The sequence below is a fragment of the Drosophila tropicalis genome, unplaced genomic scaffold, assembly GCF_018151085.1.
Source record: "Drosophila tropicalis isolate 14030-0801.00 unplaced genomic scaffold, ASM1815108v1 contig_4, whole genome shotgun sequence".
Lineage (NCBI taxonomy): Eukaryota > Metazoa > Arthropoda > Insecta > Diptera > Drosophilidae > Drosophila > Drosophila tropicalis.
The window spans coordinates 3344279-3364003 of NW_027172862.1; the positions used below are offsets into that span (position 1 = coordinate 3344279).

Below are 19725 nucleotides of genomic sequence, written 5' to 3' on the forward strand. Positions count from 1 at the left end.
CGAAATTGTTTTCGTCGGTTATTATTATTATTCTTTTTTTTGTTCGGTTTTTTGTTTTTTTGTGACTTTTATTTTTACCCTACCCCCAAGCATATTGATGTGATAAGCAAACTTTTCGATTGAATTTTTCATTAAAAAGTGAATTGCGAAAAGACTGATTAAACAAGCTGGTGACAATGTTTAAAATTATTAATATAAATTGAAATTTGTAGGTATACATATACATATATATATATATTTATATCGGTCAACGTCAATATATTATTACTAACAATTAGTTGTACATAAATGCGTATTTGTTTTGTCTTTGAGTCACATTAAATGATGATGAGTCAAATGTTTTACACGCATTCTAATGATATTTAGTTGGTTAGGAACATGTGTACATATGTATGTACATGTGTGCATGTGTATGTGTGGGTACCTACTTATCTCGACTCATTAGCCTTTAGTGGTGCTTAGTTAAGGTGAAGAACATTTGGCCCTCCTCATTTATCGCCGACAATGCGTATACGTACAAGAGCCACTCAAGTGGCATGGCGGGCGGCGCATTTTGCATTTTCGTTTTGCAAAAGTAATTTTCCTGACCTACTCTTTCTTCCTTCTGTTTGAAACTTATCAAACAACTCTCGTTACCTTTTTGAGCCAAATTAATTAAATATTAAGGAGATCTCGCTCTCTCATACGTATCAAAAAAATTAGCTTGCAATATATATTGATAGTGAGTAGACAGCATGAGTGACAGAGACGCAAAGCTTTCTCTCTCGCTCTCACACTCTCTCTCTTTGTCTCAGACAAGTAGTAGATAGATTAGACAGGCAGTTGTCTAATTGATAATATAGCTAACATTGGGCGTATGTACATGGTCAACTTTTTTGTGCTCCTGTTTTTTTTGTCATTTGGCCAGAGAGGGGAGAAGTCCGAATTTCTTGTCATTTTGTTCGATCACTAGTAATTGTGTCAATCAAACGAGTTTTTTAAAATTGAGGTTTCTGGGTCTTATAATAATTATGAAAGCGTTAACTGCTTAAACACCACGTTAAGTCAATTTTCGTCGTCTGAACAAATTTTGCATCGATTGAAACGTTTATCTGATAATCGAAGCCGAAAAACGGAGATTTCTGAGAAACGGCTCAATCGATTAACCAGCTAAATCTCGTGGGTTTTCAATCGATTGCAATATCTTCACGGTGGCAAGTGGAAATCGTATATATTTTAGTTAGATTGTATTATCGAAACTAGTAGAATTAGTATAATACTTAACAAGCTAATCGAGGTTTTAATCGATTGTCGATTTTTTGAAATTTTTGGGAATGAAACTTTTTAACCCAAATTAATTTCCCAATTAAAAAAAATTCGAGATTTTTAAATATATTGTAATGTTATTTAAGGCTCTCTTAAGTTTTGAACCTTTCTACTTGCGATAAATATTTTAAGTCCATTATTTGGAGCCAGATCTCTGAAAAGTAAAATCCTTTTTACATTTCCATCTTAGAAATAATTTGGTTCCTTGTCTGGAAATCTGCTGTGGCAACTTTAAACACTGTAATTTTTAGAAAAATAACAAATCTTGGAATACTTTATGAAATAATTAGTTTAAAAATGTTCTTGAGGTCTGGCAATTTTAAGTGACCCCTAAATGATTGGTCAATTGACCAACTTACTGGTTTTGTATCCTTGAATCCGCTCATTTCGATTGACCGCCTTTTTGCTAGACGCGTCCTTAGACAATTGAAATGCCTTGACACCATTTCTGAATGATTCTGATATTGATAAGTAATTTTGATGAATTATTGATGAAAGAGAAAAAGAGGCCATTATCTTTGTTTTGTTTGGGGGGGGTATTAACTATATATGTATGTCTACATGTATACATTGACAGGTTGAATTCGCTGTGAAAGAACAAGAACAGCAGTTAATGTTAAGCCGTTGGGGCTTTTGTTTTCGCTTTTATCCATGAATTTTAGTAGGGCGCACGAATAACAAATAATAACCGAGAACCACACTAGAACCAGGCGGGCAAACAACAGAACTCACACACAGAGACACACACACACACACACACCGGCAACTGGGTGTACTTACCTACCTACTCTCATTCACTCTTATTGACTTAACCATGTGGCACAGACACAGACATACAATACTTTCCTATTATGCGGAAAGTGAACAAACAAATTGTGGAAGTACAAGTTGTGAGTTCAGTATCAGTGAACGGGAAATGGAACACAGTTAATCAGTCTGTGAAGTTACAGTAACTGGGCTTAAGTTGTCTTCGTCGATATCGTTATCATCATAAATGTCTAGTCGTCCTAATTCAAATCTTTGGTTTTCTTTTGCAGCGTGTTGCATTAACTAAGAAAATGAACATCTAAGACGCAGTGTTATGCTGAGGCAGCAACATCAAAATTTGCGGCATTCAGGCATGTGGCGGTGTTAAGACCAATTAGCAAAATTAAAACCAAGACCAACAACTCCAAACACATTCCATTATCAGCGAGTACAACAACAACAGCAATAACAACAAAACACTAGCCAGTAAACCGGCGAAAAAGAGAAAGAAAGAGTCAAGTAACGAGAACGCCGTCGAGAAGAAGAGAGAGAGGGAGAGAGTGAGAAAAATATAATTGCCAGGTGAGATCGTTTGTCAGCAATGACACTGATCACAACTGCTTCAACACCGGAGAGTAACACAAAAATGGAAGTTAAGGGCGTTCCAGGTGAAGAGAATCTGCCCACTTCTGAAATGGATTTACTAGCTAAGCTGGAGGCGGCCAATAAGCTCATTGAGAGCGATGCCAAGAGTCTGAATTCGTTACATTCAACGCACAGTCGCAAGAATTCCGATACGAGTCAAATAAGCTTGACATCGAGTAAGTGTTTTAAAAAAGTAACGAGTATCGAGTGGTTTTATCTTATTCTCTTTTTCTCACCCCCTTTCAACTAGGTGGCAACTCTGTAGCCGAAGAGGACATCTGGACCCAATGGGCCACCATATTAAATGACTGGGAAGGCGCTCTAAAGCGTAAAAATCCCTGCGTACGCGAACTAGTCCGACGCGGCATTCCCCATCATTTTCGCGCAATCGTTTGGCAACAGCTGAGTGCGGCTGCCGATGCCGATAAGAAGCAATATGCCGAGTACATCAAGGCTACATCGGCCTGCGAGAAGGTCATAAGGCGTGACATCGCCCGCACCTATCCCGAGGTTGATTTCTTCAAGGAGAAGGACGGACCTGGTCAGGAGGCTCTCTTCAATGTGATCAAAGCGTATTCGTTGCATGATCGCGAAGTGGGCTATTGTCAGGGCTCGGGTTTCATTGTGGGTCTACTACTGATGCAAATGCCCGAGGAGGAAGCATTCGCCGTGCTGGTACAGATTATGCAGCAACACCGTATGCGTCACATGTTCAAGCCATCGATGTCCGAGCTGGGGCTGTGCATGTATCAGCTGGAGAATTTGGTGCAAGAGCAAATACCCGATATGCACATACATTTCCAGCAGCAGGGCTTCCAGACGACCATGTATGCTTCCAGCTGGTTCCTGACCCTCTATACGACCACATTAAATGTGAACCTTAGTTGCCGCATCATGGATGTCTTTCTTAGCGAGGGCATGGAGTTCATTTTCAAAGTGGCATTGGCCTTGTTACTTACTGGCAAGGAAACCCTGCTGTGCCTCGATATGGAGGCCATGCTCAAATTCTTCCAGAAAGAGTTACCCGGCCGTGTTGAGGCCGATCCAGAGGGCTTCTTTAATCTATCCTATTCCCTCAAGATCAATACGAAGCGCATGAAGAAAATGGAGAAAGAGTATCAAGACTTACGCAAAAAGGAGCAAGAGGAAATGGTCGAATTGCGGCGATTGCGTCGCGAGAATTGCCTTCTAAAGCAACGCAATGAGCTGCTCGAAGCGGAAAGTGCAGAGTTGGCCGATCGTCTGGTACGTGGCCAAGTGTCCCGCGCTGAGGAGGAAGAAACTAGGTAACCAACATTGTCGCCCTTACAATATACTGGAAATGCATTTGAAATTTTCTTTTTTCACCTTTTCAGCTATGCCATTCAAACTGAGCTGATGCAACTGCGGCGCTCTTATTTGGAAGTATCACATCAATTGGAAAACGCCAATGAGGAGGTTCGTGGCCTGAGCTTGCGTCTGCAGGAGAATGTAAGTACCCACTACTCCGACTACTACTTTGTCTCTTTGTGACTAAACTCGAAACGAGAACAGAATAAAAGATAAATCCATTGCTAATCCAATTATATATATTTCTTAAATCTTTTCCATCTTTTATTTCTTATGGTTGTGGTGCGTTAAACACAAAAACACAAAAACGCTTTACTCTTTATTAAAATACATATTTAAAACACCCTATATACACACACACACACATAAAACGCATAAACAGAACGTTTCCATTGACAGCGTAAGTATTTTGCGAGTGGCTTTAAATATTAAGCCACCAAATTGTTATTTTAGTTAGTTCCTTCCTCTATCTCTTTCACTTCTTGCATGCTCTCTATCTATCTGATCTTAGTTATTAAAGATTTAAAGCCTTTAAGCTGGTATTAAATGTTTTTTGTTATCCTTTACTCTTTATAATAGTATTAACAACTAGATCCTTCCTCTTCTTTGTAATAGCATGTCTAGAAAGTATTGATTGTTAAACATTTTTAATAACAATTTATTTATGCTCATCTCCTAGAATAACTCTCGCCAATCGTCAATCGATGAGCTGTGCATGAAAGAGGAGGCCTTAAAGCAACGAGATGAAATGGTCTCTTGCCTGCTGGAGGAGTTGGTCAAGGTGCGTCAATCGCTTGCCGAGAGCGAGGATCAGATACGAAATCTAAAATCGAAAATCGAAGAGCTTGAGGAGGATAAGAAGACACTACGAGAAACAACCCCAGATAATTCGGTGGCCCATCTGCAAGACGAGCTGATTGCAAGTAAATTGCGAGAAGCAGAAGCCTCCCTATCCCTAAAGGATCTCAAGCAGCGTGTGCAAGAGCTGAGTACACAATGGCAACGTCAGTTGGCCGAAAATCAGCGTAACGAGAACGAACGTAGCACAGCGGCCGTTGATTCGACGCCGAAAAAACTGCTGACCAACTTCTTTGATAGCTCGAAATCGAATGAGCATACCCAGAAACTTGAGGAGGAACTCATGACGACACGAATTCGAGAAATGGAGACGCTAACCGAACTCAAGGAGTTGCGACTCAAGGTGATGGAGCTAGAGACCCAAGTGCAGGTCTCAACAAATCAATTGAGGCGTCAAGATGAGGAGCACAAGAAACTGAAGGAGGAGCTCGAAATGGCGGTGACTCGCGAAAAGGAGTTGGCCAACAAAGCTCGCGAACAACAACACAGGTGAGCAACAATATTAATCTTTCATTCAATTGACTTTAACTCACCCACCTTTCCTCCCCCTCTTTAGATACTCAGATCTGGAATCTCGCATGAAAGATGAACTGATGAATGTGAAAATTAAATTCACCGAACAGAGTCAAACAGTCGCTGAACTGAAACAGGAAATATCACGACTGGAGACAAAGGTGAGTCGTCATCATCTCGCTTTTCATTCAGTTATGTTAATGACTTTTTCGCATTTAGAACTCGGAAATGTTGGCCGAAGGCGAACTACGTGCCAATTTGGATGAATCGGATAAGGTACGTGACCTGCAGGACAGGCTGGCCGATATGAAGGCGGAGGTGAGTTTTAACTTTTAACAAGTTTTTTTGTTTTTGTATTGTCATTGATCCAGCTTTTGTTCTTCCTCCCAACTGGTGGATTATAATTTTCTTTAATTTTTTAAGTTTTTTGTTTCCTTTCTTTTGGATGATTTGATTTGTTATGGTTTATTGTTTAATATTACATTCTAAAATGAAGGATTGTTGAGATATAAATAGAAATAAAACTTTGGAGACTTTTATTATATTATTTGTGTGGGGATGGTATGGTAACGCTGTAAGGCCAGGGCTACTCCCGAAGCAGCTGATCGACGAGGTGGCAAGGAAAGAGAAGACGATGTGGCAAGGCAGAGTTGAAAACGAGGAGTCTAGAAAAAACGACGAACGACGAACGACGTGTGTGTAAAATGAGTCAATACATAATTTGTCAAAACCTATTGTTCCGTTATTAATTACCTAATTTAATAAATAATCTACTTAATATAACAACTATTCTAATTCTTGTGGGCACCAATCCCACAAATATGGGGGGCTCAACCTAACTTAAATGAAGAAAAATGTGACGGCTCAACCGAACCTAAACGAAGAAAAATATGAAGTCTCAACCGAACTTACTCGAAGAAATATATGTATGACGGCTTTACCTAACGGAATCGAAAAAAAAAAAAAAAAAAAAAAAAAAATAATGACGACTCAACTAAATTAATCGAAGGAAAAAATTACGACGCACCTAATTAAATAAATCACACAAATGTATGAAGTCTTAAGCTAAATGATGTGAAAAAATAGTAAGAAGTGCTAAAACGACGAATAAGATGGACAAATTTATGTAAAAGTATTAATTAAAGAAAATTAATTAAAGTGAGATCTGAAAGACAAAAAACAAAAGTGTTTTAACGCAGTTCCAAGAATTTGTCAAACGTGTAACACTTCGACAAATTGTGAAGTAAAATACACACACATATAAGAGTGACGCTACCAATACAGACATACAAAAGTGAACATGGCAAAGCTCGCAGACTTCGGTGCTGTAAATGAAAAACTGCGTACGGAAAAGAGACAGAACATTGCATTGCTTCACAAATATGTATTCGAAAGGGATGGAGACAGAAATAACAGAAAACGGTTACGCGAATTTCAAGGTTACAACTACGAAAGAACAGATAAAGAGTATGCAATTAAAATGTCATATATTGCCGATGAACTTTCTGATAATGACTTAGCTGTAATATGTAATATGCTACATTTACACCATAATGAGAGCGACCTGCCCAACTTTATATTTTGTAATTTGCAAAAGGGAAATTTACTGCGTGATGCTGATTTTAATGCCGCGAATGACGAAGTCTCTGACGAAAGCGAAAACGAAGAAGATGATAATAATGACGTTGACGATAATGATGCACAAGAAGAAAAAAACAAAAACAACCCTTCAGTAGCCAGTGTTTCAATTCAAAACGTTCCGATTCAAAGTGTTCCAAGATTTGCTTTAAATTTTCATGATGTCGAAGACTCGATTAGATCGTTTAATGGTGAAGATACCCTTTCCATTGAAGTGTGGATTAATGAATTCGAAGATCTTGCAAAACTAATGTATTGGAATGATTTACAAATGTTTATATTCGCAAAACGGTCATTAAAAGGATTAGCAAAACTTTTTGTTGCGAGCGAACGAGGTATTTCTAACTGGTTAAAATTAAAAAAGGCGCTACTTGATGAATTTAAATCGACGACAAACAGTGCCCAATTGCATAAGATGATGGCAGATCGGAAAATTAGAAAGAACGAGAATTTACAAGAATATTTTTTGCTGATGAAAGAGTTATCCACGCGCGGAAATATCGAAGAGTCTGCATTGATCCAGTATGTTATTGATGGTATTGACGACAGTGGTACGAACAAATCAATGTTGTATGGAGCTAACAACATAAAAGACTTTAAAGACAAATTGAAATGCTACGAAATAATGCGGGAGAAATCTAAGAGTGAGAATAAGAATGTACTAAATTTTAATAAACAATTCCAGAAAAGTGATCGCAATTCGCAGCCAAAGCAAGTTCGAAGTGTAAATAAAGAAATCAAATGTTTCAATTGTGGTCTTAAAGGTCATACAGCCGCTGACTGTGACGATAAAAACAAAGGTAAAAAGTGTTTTGAATGCAACATGTTTGGCCATATTGGCAAAGATTGTCCCAAGAAATCGGAAAAACGCGAAGTGAGTAATACACGAAAACTAAACACATCAACCTCACGTATGTATAAAGAGATAACAATCGACGGTTTAAAGATGAATGCTTTTATTGACACTGGAAGTAAATACAATCTTATGTCCGAAAAAATTTATAAAAGAATAAAACAGTCAAAGCTATGTGCGTGCAACAAATTTTTAATCGGGTTCGGTAATGGCGACGCGGTCAAAGCCATGGGTTCAATCGAAAAACTATTCGTAATTGACGGTCAAGAATTCAAATCAGTATTTCTAGTAATCGAAAAACAATTTCTTGATGAAGACTTGCTCTTAGGCGAAGAATTTTGTAAAATTGCAGAAGTAAAAATAAATCGTGACGGGATAATTGTAAGAAAGAGTGACAGTATCGAGCTTGAAACAGAAATTTCGGTGTTGATGAAAATAAATGCATCAAATGTTAACGAGATTGATTTAAATATCGAAACTAATGCAAGCAATTCCGCAAAGTATGAAGTACGCGAACTGATAAAAAACTATAAACCCGTAAACGCAAAGTCGACAAACGTAAAAATGCGAATCGTGGTTAATGACGATACCCCAATCTACTCTCGTCCGCGTAGAATCGGTTATAACGAACGTTCCGTAGTAGACCAACAAGTTGATGAATGGTTAAAAGAAGGTATAGTCGAGCACTCTGAGTCAGAGTACAGTAGCCCCGTAGTCCTGGTAAAAAAACGAGATGGTTCTCCAAGACTATGTATCGACTATAGAAGGATTAACAAGATAATATTACGAGACCATTTTCCTTTACCCTTAATCGAAGACCAACTGGACAGATTGGTAAGTGCGAAGATATTCAGCACTATTGACCTGAAAAATGGATTCTTCCATGTTGATGTCGAGGAAAAAGCCGAAAATATACATCTTTTGTAACCCACAACGGGCAATACCAGTTTCTGAAGGTACCATTTGGACTAGCAAATTCTCCTAGTGTTTTTCAAAGACACATCAATGCTATATTTCGAGAGCTGACTCGTAAAAATATCGCGATTCCATATGTAGATGACATCATTATTCCAGCTAAAGATGAAGACGAGGCCATATCAAATCTCAAAGAAGTCCTCAAACAGTGTGAAAATTACGGCCTGATGATCAACCTAAAAAAATGCAGTTTTTTAAAGAGAAGAGTCGAGTTTTTAGGGCACGAAATCGAAGACCAAAAGATATGTATTTCTGAAGAGAAAACCAAAGCTGTAACTAAATTTCCCCAGCCCTCAAACCAGAAACAACTTCAAAGTTTCCTAGGATTGGTTGGATACTTTAGAAAATTTATTAAAAATTTTGGATTAATAGCTAAGCCTCTGACGAATCTACTAAAACAAAATGCTAAATTCCACTTTAATGATTTTGAAATCGAATCATTCAACAGGTTAAAAATATTGATCACAGAGAAGCCCGTATTAAAAATCTTTAACTTTAACCATGAGACGGAGCTCCACACCGATGCTTCGATCGACGGGTTTGGAGCAGTACTTTTACAAGTCTCACCTGAAGATGGACAACTACACCCCGTATATTATATGAGCAGGATCACAACGGACGCACAAAGGAAGTTTTCAAGCTACGAACTGGAGATACTAGCCGTTATTGAAGCTCTCAACAAATTCCGAGTCTACTTACTTGGCATCCGCTTCAAACTCGTAAGCGACTGCAATGCTTTCACCAAAACCATGGAAAAACGAGACGTTGGCACACGAGTGGCCCGATGGATACTAATGCTGCAAGAATTTGACTTCGAGGTGGAGCATAGAGAAGGAACACGTATTCGGCATGCTGACGCCTTAAGCCGAAATCCAGTAATGTTAATCACCGAGGGAAGCGCAATCAGCAAACTAAAGTATCTTCAAGAACAAGACGACGAGATAAAAGCAATTATCGATATTCTATCTGAAAAAGCATCACACAATGATTACTTTATGAAAGCCGGTCTCTTATGTAAGCTGGTGAACGACGTCGAACTAATAGTTGTACCAACATCATTTCAACGTGATCTTATTAAAGAAGCTCATGCGAGAGGACATTTTTCGGTTAGGAAGACGAAAGACATAATTGCGAAAGAATATTATATACCGAAACTTGAGGCCAAAGTCGAACGACATATTAGGTGCTGCATCCCGTGTATTATCTCAAACCGCAAACAAGGAAAAAAGGAGGGACTGTTAAATCCATTGCCTAAGGAAGAAGAACCACTGCAAACATTCCACATTGATTTTTTGGGTCCGCTTGAATCTACTGATAAGAGATACAAACACATCCTAGCTGTTATAGATGCATTCACCAAATACTGCTGGTTATATTCGACTAAGACGACATCCGCCCAAGAAGTTATATCGAGATTGCAAGCACAAAGTCTCACATTTGGAAACCCAGTCCAGATTATTACAGATAGAGGATCTGCTTTCACATCAGAAGACTTTAAGGAGTATTGCCGTTCAGAGAACATCCTTCATCATGCTGTTACTACCGGACTGCCTAGAGCAAATGGACAAGTAGAGAGACTTAATGCTATTATTATATCTGTTTTATCCAAACTTTCTGTTGATGACCCGAGCAAATGGTACAAGTTTGTTGGTAGAGTTCAGCAAACAATAAATTCAACTCACTGTAGAAGCACAAATATTACTCCGTTCGAGTTATTAGTTGGAGTCAAAATGCGTACGAAGTTTGATATTCAATTGAAGCAAATTATTGATGAGGAAATGATAGCTATGTTTAACGAAAAAAGAGATGACCTAAGGAAGCATGCGAAGCAGCAAATCATAAATCTACAAGAGGAAAACAAGAACACTTATAATCTACGACGAAAACATGCATCAATTTATAAAGAAGGCGACATTGTTGCAATTAAACGTACTCAATTCGGAGGTGGACTGAAGTTAAAGCCAAAGTATTTAGGTCCTTATCGAGTAACTAAAGTCAAATCAAAGGATACTTATGATGTCACTAAAGATGCACACTTTGTAGATGGTCCGAAAAATACGACTACTTGCGCCGAATATATGAAGAAATGGATCCCTTATGTAGACGATGACGAAGATGTGGCTGATAACTAAGAAAACTTATGAAAGGACAACGATGAGGATAATGATGACAATTCCAATGATGATGATTACGATGATAACTACAATGATGATGATTACGATGATAACTACAATGATGATGATTACGATGATAACTACAATGATAAAGACGATAATGATGATAATAAAGATGACTACTCCGATGATGACGATTATAATGATGACTATTCCAAAGATGATGATAACGATGACTACAACGATGATAATTAGAATGATGGTTACGACGATGATGACGACGATGCTGAAAACTAAGAATGACTACCATGAAGACGATGTTGAAAACCACGAATTTAATGATGACACCTCTAAAGACGATACAGATGACTCCAAGGCCGAAGAAGACGAAAATGAAGATGAATCCAAAGCCGATGATGACGACTTTGAGGACGACGACGACGCATTTGGGGCAAATGCAATTAAGGATGGCCGATCTGTGGGGATGGTATGGTAACGCTGTAAGGCCAGGGCTACTCCCGAAGCAGCTGATCGACGAGGTGGCAAGGAAAGAGAAGACGATGTGGCAAGGCAGAGTTGAAAACGAGGAGTCTAGAAAAAACGACGAACGACGAACGACGTGTGTGTAAAATGAGTCAATACATAATTTGTCAAAACCTATTGTTCCGTTATTAATTACCTAATTTAATAAATAATCTACTTAATATAACAACTATTCTAATTCTTGTGGGCACCAATCCCACATTTGTCTCAAAGAGATATGCGAATCGTCACTTATAATAATGTTTGAAATGACTTACATAAAGATACCAGTTAATTCTGTAATATTTACATAAAGAACAGAAAGAAGACATATATGAATACTTTTGATTATTCCCAAAAATAAACAGATTTTTCTTTACAAGTTAATAATCCTTGATTTATCACGTGATATCTCCAAAGTTCGACATTTATACGTACTTATTTGTATATCGACAATCCGACTTTGTGTACATAATGCATACACTGAAGCACACACACTCTCACACATACCTACTAAACCCTATTAACCGTGCAACCGTGTAAATATTCACGACGGACCCTTAACACGCTTTTTGGGTACCCATCATCGCTAGGAGAATCGATTCTTTCTCTCTCCTTCGCTATATATATATAAAACACTTGAGATTTAAGTTTATTGTCTATTATTATTTATGCTAATTGTATTTTAATTGCTATTTTTCGTTGGGTAAACCACCACTCAAACAAACATACTCAAATATATATTTATCATTTCATCTAATTTGATTCAGATTATAATAATCTATTGTTGTCGTTTCTCATTTAAATTTCTTTCTCTCACCATCAATATGACCAAAACAAACCAACGAAATAAAAAAAAAACACAAAAAATATACGAAAATAGTATCCCACTCCAATAACCAGCCCCGACACTGAGCCGTGGAAATGGATAAGCTAAACTATTAAAAAGAAAAAACACACCCACAAAAAATAAAAACAGAAACTAAATTAAACGCTATACAACAATATTCGATCAACAAAACAAAATGTAGAGGCAAATAAACAAACAAAAAAAAAAAAAAAAAAAGGAAAATGAAAAACACAATTCTCATCAAGCCAAATCAAATCGACACTCAGTTATCATCTCTAAATCTTTCTAATCTCAAATTATATACATGACAAAAACTATACGATATTAGGCAAGCGAATCAGGTCTCTATATCTCAACTGCCAAACAAATAATAAACATTTCTAATTGTTTAATTCAAACTTTGTGCAATGTTGTAGTTAGTAGGAGGTACTTGTTATTTATTCTAATCAGTAATCAATAATCAATCAATTTAGAAACTATATTCCAACTATTGTTTGCTGCATTATGTATTTTGTCTGCCTGTGCTGATCCCTCACCCCTGTGATCTGTCGATCACTATTTACCATTAACCTAATCTTAATCTAAATTGCATGAATTTCTTAAGCTTTTAACTCATATACATACATATATCTTTGATAATTTCCGAATAGATTCAATTTTCAAATTTCCATTAAATTACCGCCGTCTCTGCATTTGGTTTAGTTTACATATGTTTTTGATCCATTTTCAGTAAAAGAGAATATTAATTTTATAATCTATATCCAATTGTTAGATAGTCTTATAATAGTTTGAGCTTTAGTTTAAAACATTAGTATACATTTAATTTATAATGGTAATTTACGATTAGATTCGTAAACACTTGCCATGTAGATGGAGCAAAGCTCTTAGATTAGCAAAGACACAAACCACTGGGAACAGTTTACTTCGTTTGTTTGAAGATCATCATGGCATGAAATGAGTTTATGAGCATTCGATGTCGATTTAGAAATTTCAATCATTCAAATGATGATTTATGATGCAATTCAAACAAATATATAATCGCTCGTTTGAGTAACAGTTTTCAAGGCAAAGGTCGATCTACATTTAATGATAATGGTCAAGGTTAATCTTCAGGTGAATGACTTGAGTACATTAGAAGATATTTTTGACATACAAAAAATAGAGGTTGATAATTTATATAGAAATGCCATTGGATGGATAAGTTTAAAAGTTTACAGCCTTTTTTCTAAGAAAATCTAATTGTCATGTGTGGACGGTTAATTAAATTGATTATGCCTAGAAGCAAAGGTCATCTCTATATACATATATTAAGTATGACTACTTGCTCATTAGATTATGCTCTAAACGTATCAATTTTTAGTTTTATGTCTAAATATGAAATTGTTATTGATAATTAAACATTTTTAATGTACAGTGCATTGTGAATTCATGGATGAAATGCTGTGACGCATGTAGTAATAAAAACAAAAAAAATTATATGCCAGTTTTTCTTATTGATTTTTGTTTTTCATTCATTGATTTATCTCTTTCACATCAAACTAATTGACAGGTGTCACTTTCATTGCCGATTGATGATGCTAAGCTTTCGCTTGCTTGCTACTATGTAGAAATAAACACAAACAAGAAAAAAAAAGAAGAAAAATAACAAATGTTTACTGTTTTTAGTGCACGTTTTAGGCCTTAATCACACTATCTAACTGTCACTATCTATCTGTATCCTATCCTATGTGTATGTCTATTGCTTGCTCATTCTATTTAAAATATAAGCATGATGACTGAATAAATCGATCTATGGATCGTTATACTAATTTCTAAAACTATTTCCCCTAATCTAGTTGACGGCACTGAAGAGTCGCGGTAGATTTCCGGCCAACAGTTTGCGAAGTTCATCGATTCAATCAATCGAATCGACCGAGATTGATTTCAGTGACCTCAATATGGTACGACGTGGGAGTACGGATCTCTCAACATAACTACTAATCAAACTGCTCCCTACCCAAACCTATGTCCGGCACCTCTAGGCCTAGGCAGGGCAGGCAGGCGGCAACAACAACAGCAACAACAGGCACACAGGTTTACTTTTTGTATATTATGTCTAATCAAGAATATATATAAATATATATATGTAGTATCATGGCATAAATTAATGCATCAGATGCCTGTGATCTATAGGAAAAATCGGCAGCGACAAAGCAGATTAGAGGCAGGCATTATGTTTCGATCTGATCTGAACCAGTTTTGGATGCTTTGGCGCACAGGAAATAATTTGGAAAGTTTACATTATTATATATTTGTGTATAATATTAATTTAATACAATTTTACTTAAACTTGAATGTTTCCCATTATTTTATTATTATTTAAACTTAGTTTTTTTTTTTTGTTTTTTTGTTTTAATATTAAGCAAATGAAGATTAATTAGAAGAAAAGAGAAAAATCCGAGAAGTCACACTCATATTTATTTATTAAAATTGCATTGGTTAGAGAAATAGAAAAGATAATCACAAGCAAAAAAAAAAAATATGTTAACCACTATATAGATATATCTATATATAACCACACACACACACACATACATTCATATACACACACACATATGTAGTATGAGTAGGCAACAAGATGAATTTTATGCAAAAACCCCCTCAAAAGAAAAACAAAAAAAGATAAATAATACTAACTATGATAATTATAATATTAATTTTTTAACGTAAGTTTTAAATATGCAAAATTAGCAAATTAAACAAAAAATTTAAGAAATGAAAGGAGATTTTAAACATTTTTTAAATATACAATTATTCAATTTTTGTTGTAGATTATTGCCTCCGATTCAGCCTTTGTCTGAGAGAGCGAGAGAGCGAATTTCAAAAAGCCCTCGAAATAGTTTTCTATTCATCTGAGCCAAGATAAACGGCTTGGACTAGTTTACAACAAACGCCTTTCAGTTCTCGTATAATTTTACTCCGTCTGTTCTTTTGATATTAACAAGATATGTATGTATACCCCGTCATATATAGAAAATATTGATATACGTTGTGTGTGTGTGTGTACAACTCTGATATGTATTTTGTAACTCGTAGTACTTTAAGTTTCACAAGCGAATGAAGAGATAAAAATGACATCCCTCTGACAAAACACAAAGTGCGAAAGACAAGTAAACAAGCGTTGCCAAACTCTATAAGAAACATTAAAAAAGTAATAATTATAATAATACAAGAAATAAGAAAACCATATAAAAGTATTTAGCAATACCCTCAACCCTCCAAGGCCCAACTCCCTACCTACCTCCCTCCATCCCTGCCTCCCTACCAATTCACTCACACAAATTATGATATTTACACTATTTATCTATATGCGGGAATTGTGGTAATACTATGTGGCATTATTTAAATCGATCTCCGACATTTTGATCGATTTTTTTTTTTCGACTATATAGATATATCAATAGTTCTCAAATATTTCTAACCCGTCACAATGTAATTGTAGTGCTAGTGAATAAGCATACATATCTATGTATATATCTATGTTTATATAGATATGTATGATATATGGACATACATATATACATCGTTTCTAGCAGCTTGTAAAATCAAACTAATATGGATAAAAGTAAAACTCAAAAAAACACAAAATACAATGAGAAATGTAATTCAGGTTGAACCCATTTTCCAAGTGCAATACATTATTTTCTTTCTTTTACTTTAAATGTTCTTTTAATTTCGTTTAGTTCTTCTGATTTTTGTTGATTTAAATATTATATATGTATAAGTATATATATTTTTGTTATACCATTTTAACGACTTGTGTTTTCCCCTAAATGAATTACCGGAAAAATGAAAAAGAAAACCTCTGTCTGTAGTTTTAAGTCAAGTGATGAAAATTCAATTGAAAAGAAAAGCGAAATGTCACAAATAATAATTGTGTTATATAATACCATTTAAGTATATGTATTAATGATGATGATGATGATCGATCTATGTATGTATTTGATATATTGTATGTTATATTTTAAGCATTTTGTTAGATTTCTCTGTTCCGATTGTTGTCTTTAGACAGAAAGAGAGAGAGAGAGATCTGGTTTGATTTCGTTAAAGAAAAAAGTAAATGCTGCATTTGAATATTTTGAACAAGCATCAAGTAAAGATATCCCATTAATATCAATTGTCCCTGCCTACAACATTCCCTCTTCAGTTCCTCTGGTTATTGCTTCCGTAATGTGTTTTTTTTTTTTAACCAAATCACGTAGATCTCTCTGACAACAAATTTAGCAATATGTAATTCAATTTAAATGGCGCACAACTTTAACGATATCTATATATATACAGTGTTGGAAGAAATAATAGAAACGGCAACCATGTTTTCTTTTGAAATCATTTTTTTCAGTGTTGGTGAAATAATTCGGCCTGAAAATCTCTGTTTAAGATTGTGGGATAGTAGTACTGTTATTTTCATTCCTTTTTATACCGATTTTCCCGAAACTTTTCCTTCTATACGCTTTTTAGTAGAACTACTACGTGTTTCGGTTGGAAAAAATAATAGAAACGCTCAGTATTTTTCACGTCAAAAACATTTTAGATCTCATAAAAGTTAATTTTTGGTTTTATTTTAATATTCTTTAGTCGTTTCACCCTTACTTTTCAATACTTCGCGGCAACGACGTCCCATGGAATCAACTAAGTCAGCACAGATTGCTGGGTCTATAAGATACCATTCATCCTGGACCTTTTCCCATAAACCTTGACTAATTTTTGGTTTATAACCAGCAATCCTCTCCTTTAATATTCCCCAAAGGTGTTCTATTGGGTTTAAGTCCGGGGACTTAGACGGCCACTCCAAAACATTAACTTTGTTGTCTTTGAACCACTTTTTTGCCAGCTTGGACGAGTGTTTGAGATCGTTATCCTGCTGATATTCCCATTTCAAAGGCATTTCTTCTTCAGCATAAGGAAGCATAGTATTGATAAGGATATTGACGTAGTCGATGGCACACATTTTATCCTTAATCCAAAATTACGGACCGACACCTGAGAAAGAAAAGCGTCCCCAAAGCATAATGTTTCCACATCCGTGCTTAACGGTCTTCACAGTATGTTTTGGATCATAAGTAGTGTTTTTTGACCGTTTTACAGACACCTTGTCATTAGATCCAAACAAATTAACTTTTGTTTCATCCGACAATATCACTTTTTTCCAATTGGCCCGAAGCACATGTTGAGTAGCAAAATCTATTCTCCGTTTTATATTTTGCTTGCTCAAGCACGGTACTTTTTTAGCACTATATGCCTTTAACCCAAATGATACCAATCTTGTCCGGATAGTTCTACTCATCTAGCTTGTTTTTGAGCTTTTACGATGAAAGCAATGGTTTTTTTTTCGCTTTTCGCAAGATAACCTGGTCAAATTTTGATGTTGTGGTACGTTTTCGACCTCGATTTTCTTGTTTATATTTATAATGAATAGATGAAAACACTTTTTTTTTGTTAGCAATTCATTAATTCTGCGATTTCTGCCATTGAACGACCAGAGTTTTTAAGTTTCTTTATGATTTCCTTTTATTCCTCTGAGGAGTGCGTGCCACGACCCATACTGCATATAATGTTAATAAATTAAAACAGAAATCACAACCAATTTTAATGGATATTAAATACCTTTGATGTAGAATATTATAATAAAACCAAAAAGTAACTTTTATGAGATCTAAAATGCTTTTGACGTGAAAAATACTGAGCGTTTCTATTATTTTTTCCAACCGAAACACGTGTTAGTTCTACTAAAAAGTGTATAGAAGGAAAAGTTTCGGGAAAATCGGTATAAAAAGGAATGAAAATAACAGTACTACTATCCCACATTCTTAAACAGAGATTTTTAGGCCGAATAATTTCACCAACACTGAAAAAAATGATTTCAAAAGAAAAAAAGGTTGCCGTTTCTATTATTTCTTCCAACACTGTAGTATATGTATGTATATCTAAAGTGTTAAATGTATGTATGTCCATAGGAGAGACCCTAGGGGGAAAGAATCAGCAGACAAGCGATTACTGCTGCACCTGACCCATATATAAGTATATACACACATGTGTCCGATCGGAAATAGTTCGACGCAATTTATAATTTAGCGTTTGTTCAACGTCTAGACTGTAGACATTGTAGCGTTTGGTCTTCTCAATGGGCCCCCAAACGCGTTAAATGATTAACTCTCTCTCTATTGACTGTTAATGCCGCAACATGGAAGTCGCGTTTGAGAATTAATGTGCAAACATTTACCGATCTTTATCACTATCTTTGTCTGTGTCTCGGTCTGGGTCCCTACACTGACTCATACACAAGTTATTGAACTTGCCATGTGCCAAGATGTGTCAACAATTTAAATACATTTCAATAGCAATGTTTTGTTTTATTTTATTTTGTGTGTTTCGATTTGATAAATGTTGTCAGAAATGTTGCAGTTTATAAATGGCCTTTCAAATGCCAATGACCTTGCTGCAGATACCCTGTAATGTCCATTGTACGAATTGGTGGAGTCCATTCAGCCTTAAGTCTGTCTGATTGAACCGATAGATATACTTTTGGTTACAGGGTAACTCGCCTTGCATATTAATTACAAACGTTTTTTTTGCTTTTCTTTTTTAATCAAGTGTAGTCAGTTTTGCTTAGCTGATTGCCCCGCCTCCTTATGAATAATACAAGTTACAAGTTGCAGTAATTAGCATATTAATACATACAAATAAATCAACTTCCATTAATCTTAAAAAGGAACAAACAACATTTCTAATTTGAATTTAAACTTTGAATTGAAATTATGTCATCTCATTGTTAACTTTTGTTTTAACTCTGTCTCAAAAATAGCAAAAACTATCTCTATATATCTCTATACATATGTATTATGTATGTATCCCAGTAATAAATAATTAAAGAAATTGAAATTGAGAGAAATTTGAGAAATTCTTGTACTTGAAACTTGTCTTTGAAATATTTTTAATTTTATTTTTTTTTTTTTTTTTGTGTGCATTAAAATGGCATGGCAAACGAGAGATCCAATTATACATAATATACAACATATACAATAACTGTAGTGAAAATTGTGTTAAATTTACATTTGCATAAATATATATATATACAAATAACTAAAGAGAAATTTGTGAACCAATGCAAACATTAGTAACCATTTCCTCAAACTGAAAACCACACACACAAATGTTTTAATTTAAACAAGCGAAACGAAAACGAGTTATAACTTTTAATAAAAACGAAATAAAATCGTCAAAATAAATGTGGTTTCTATTCTTTGTTGGGAGTGTCAGCAATTCGGTGACATGGAATAAAGGATGGCATTCTGTCATCAAGGAACTGGGATACCCTTTTATCAAGTGTAAAAGTAACA

General features: G+C 35.5%; 1 protein-coding gene across 6 annotated transcripts in view; it reads left to right on the forward strand.

Annotated features, from left to right (window-relative positions):
• The window catches only part of Evi5 (ecotropic viral integration site 5), a 31468-nt gene extending 11854 nt beyond the window's left edge, over nt 1-19614 (forward strand). For 2 of the 6 annotated variants that reach the window (XM_068285157.1, XM_068285159.1), the window contains exons 2-9: nt 2343-2873; nt 2948-3983; nt 4053-4167; nt 4409-4426; nt 4706-5373; nt 5441-5558; nt 5617-5715; nt 14185-19614. In XM_068285157.1, coding sequence (XP_068141258.1) covers nt 2654-2873; nt 2948-3983; nt 4053-4167; nt 4409-4426; nt 4706-5373; nt 5441-5558; nt 5617-5715; nt 14185-14322 — 2412 coding nt within the window. In that variant the 5' untranslated portion in view covers nt 2343-2653 and the 3' untranslated portion in view covers nt 14323-19614. Of the gene's footprint in view, nt 1-2342; nt 2874-2947; nt 3984-4052; nt 4168-4408; nt 4427-4705; nt 5374-5440; nt 5559-5616; nt 5716-12382; nt 12691-14184 lie in introns of all 6 variants that reach the window. The other 4 variants (XR_011031846.1, XR_011031847.1, XR_011031848.1 and 1 more) reach the window with 4 other exon arrangements.
• Nucleotides 19615-19725: the final 111 nt, after the last annotated feature.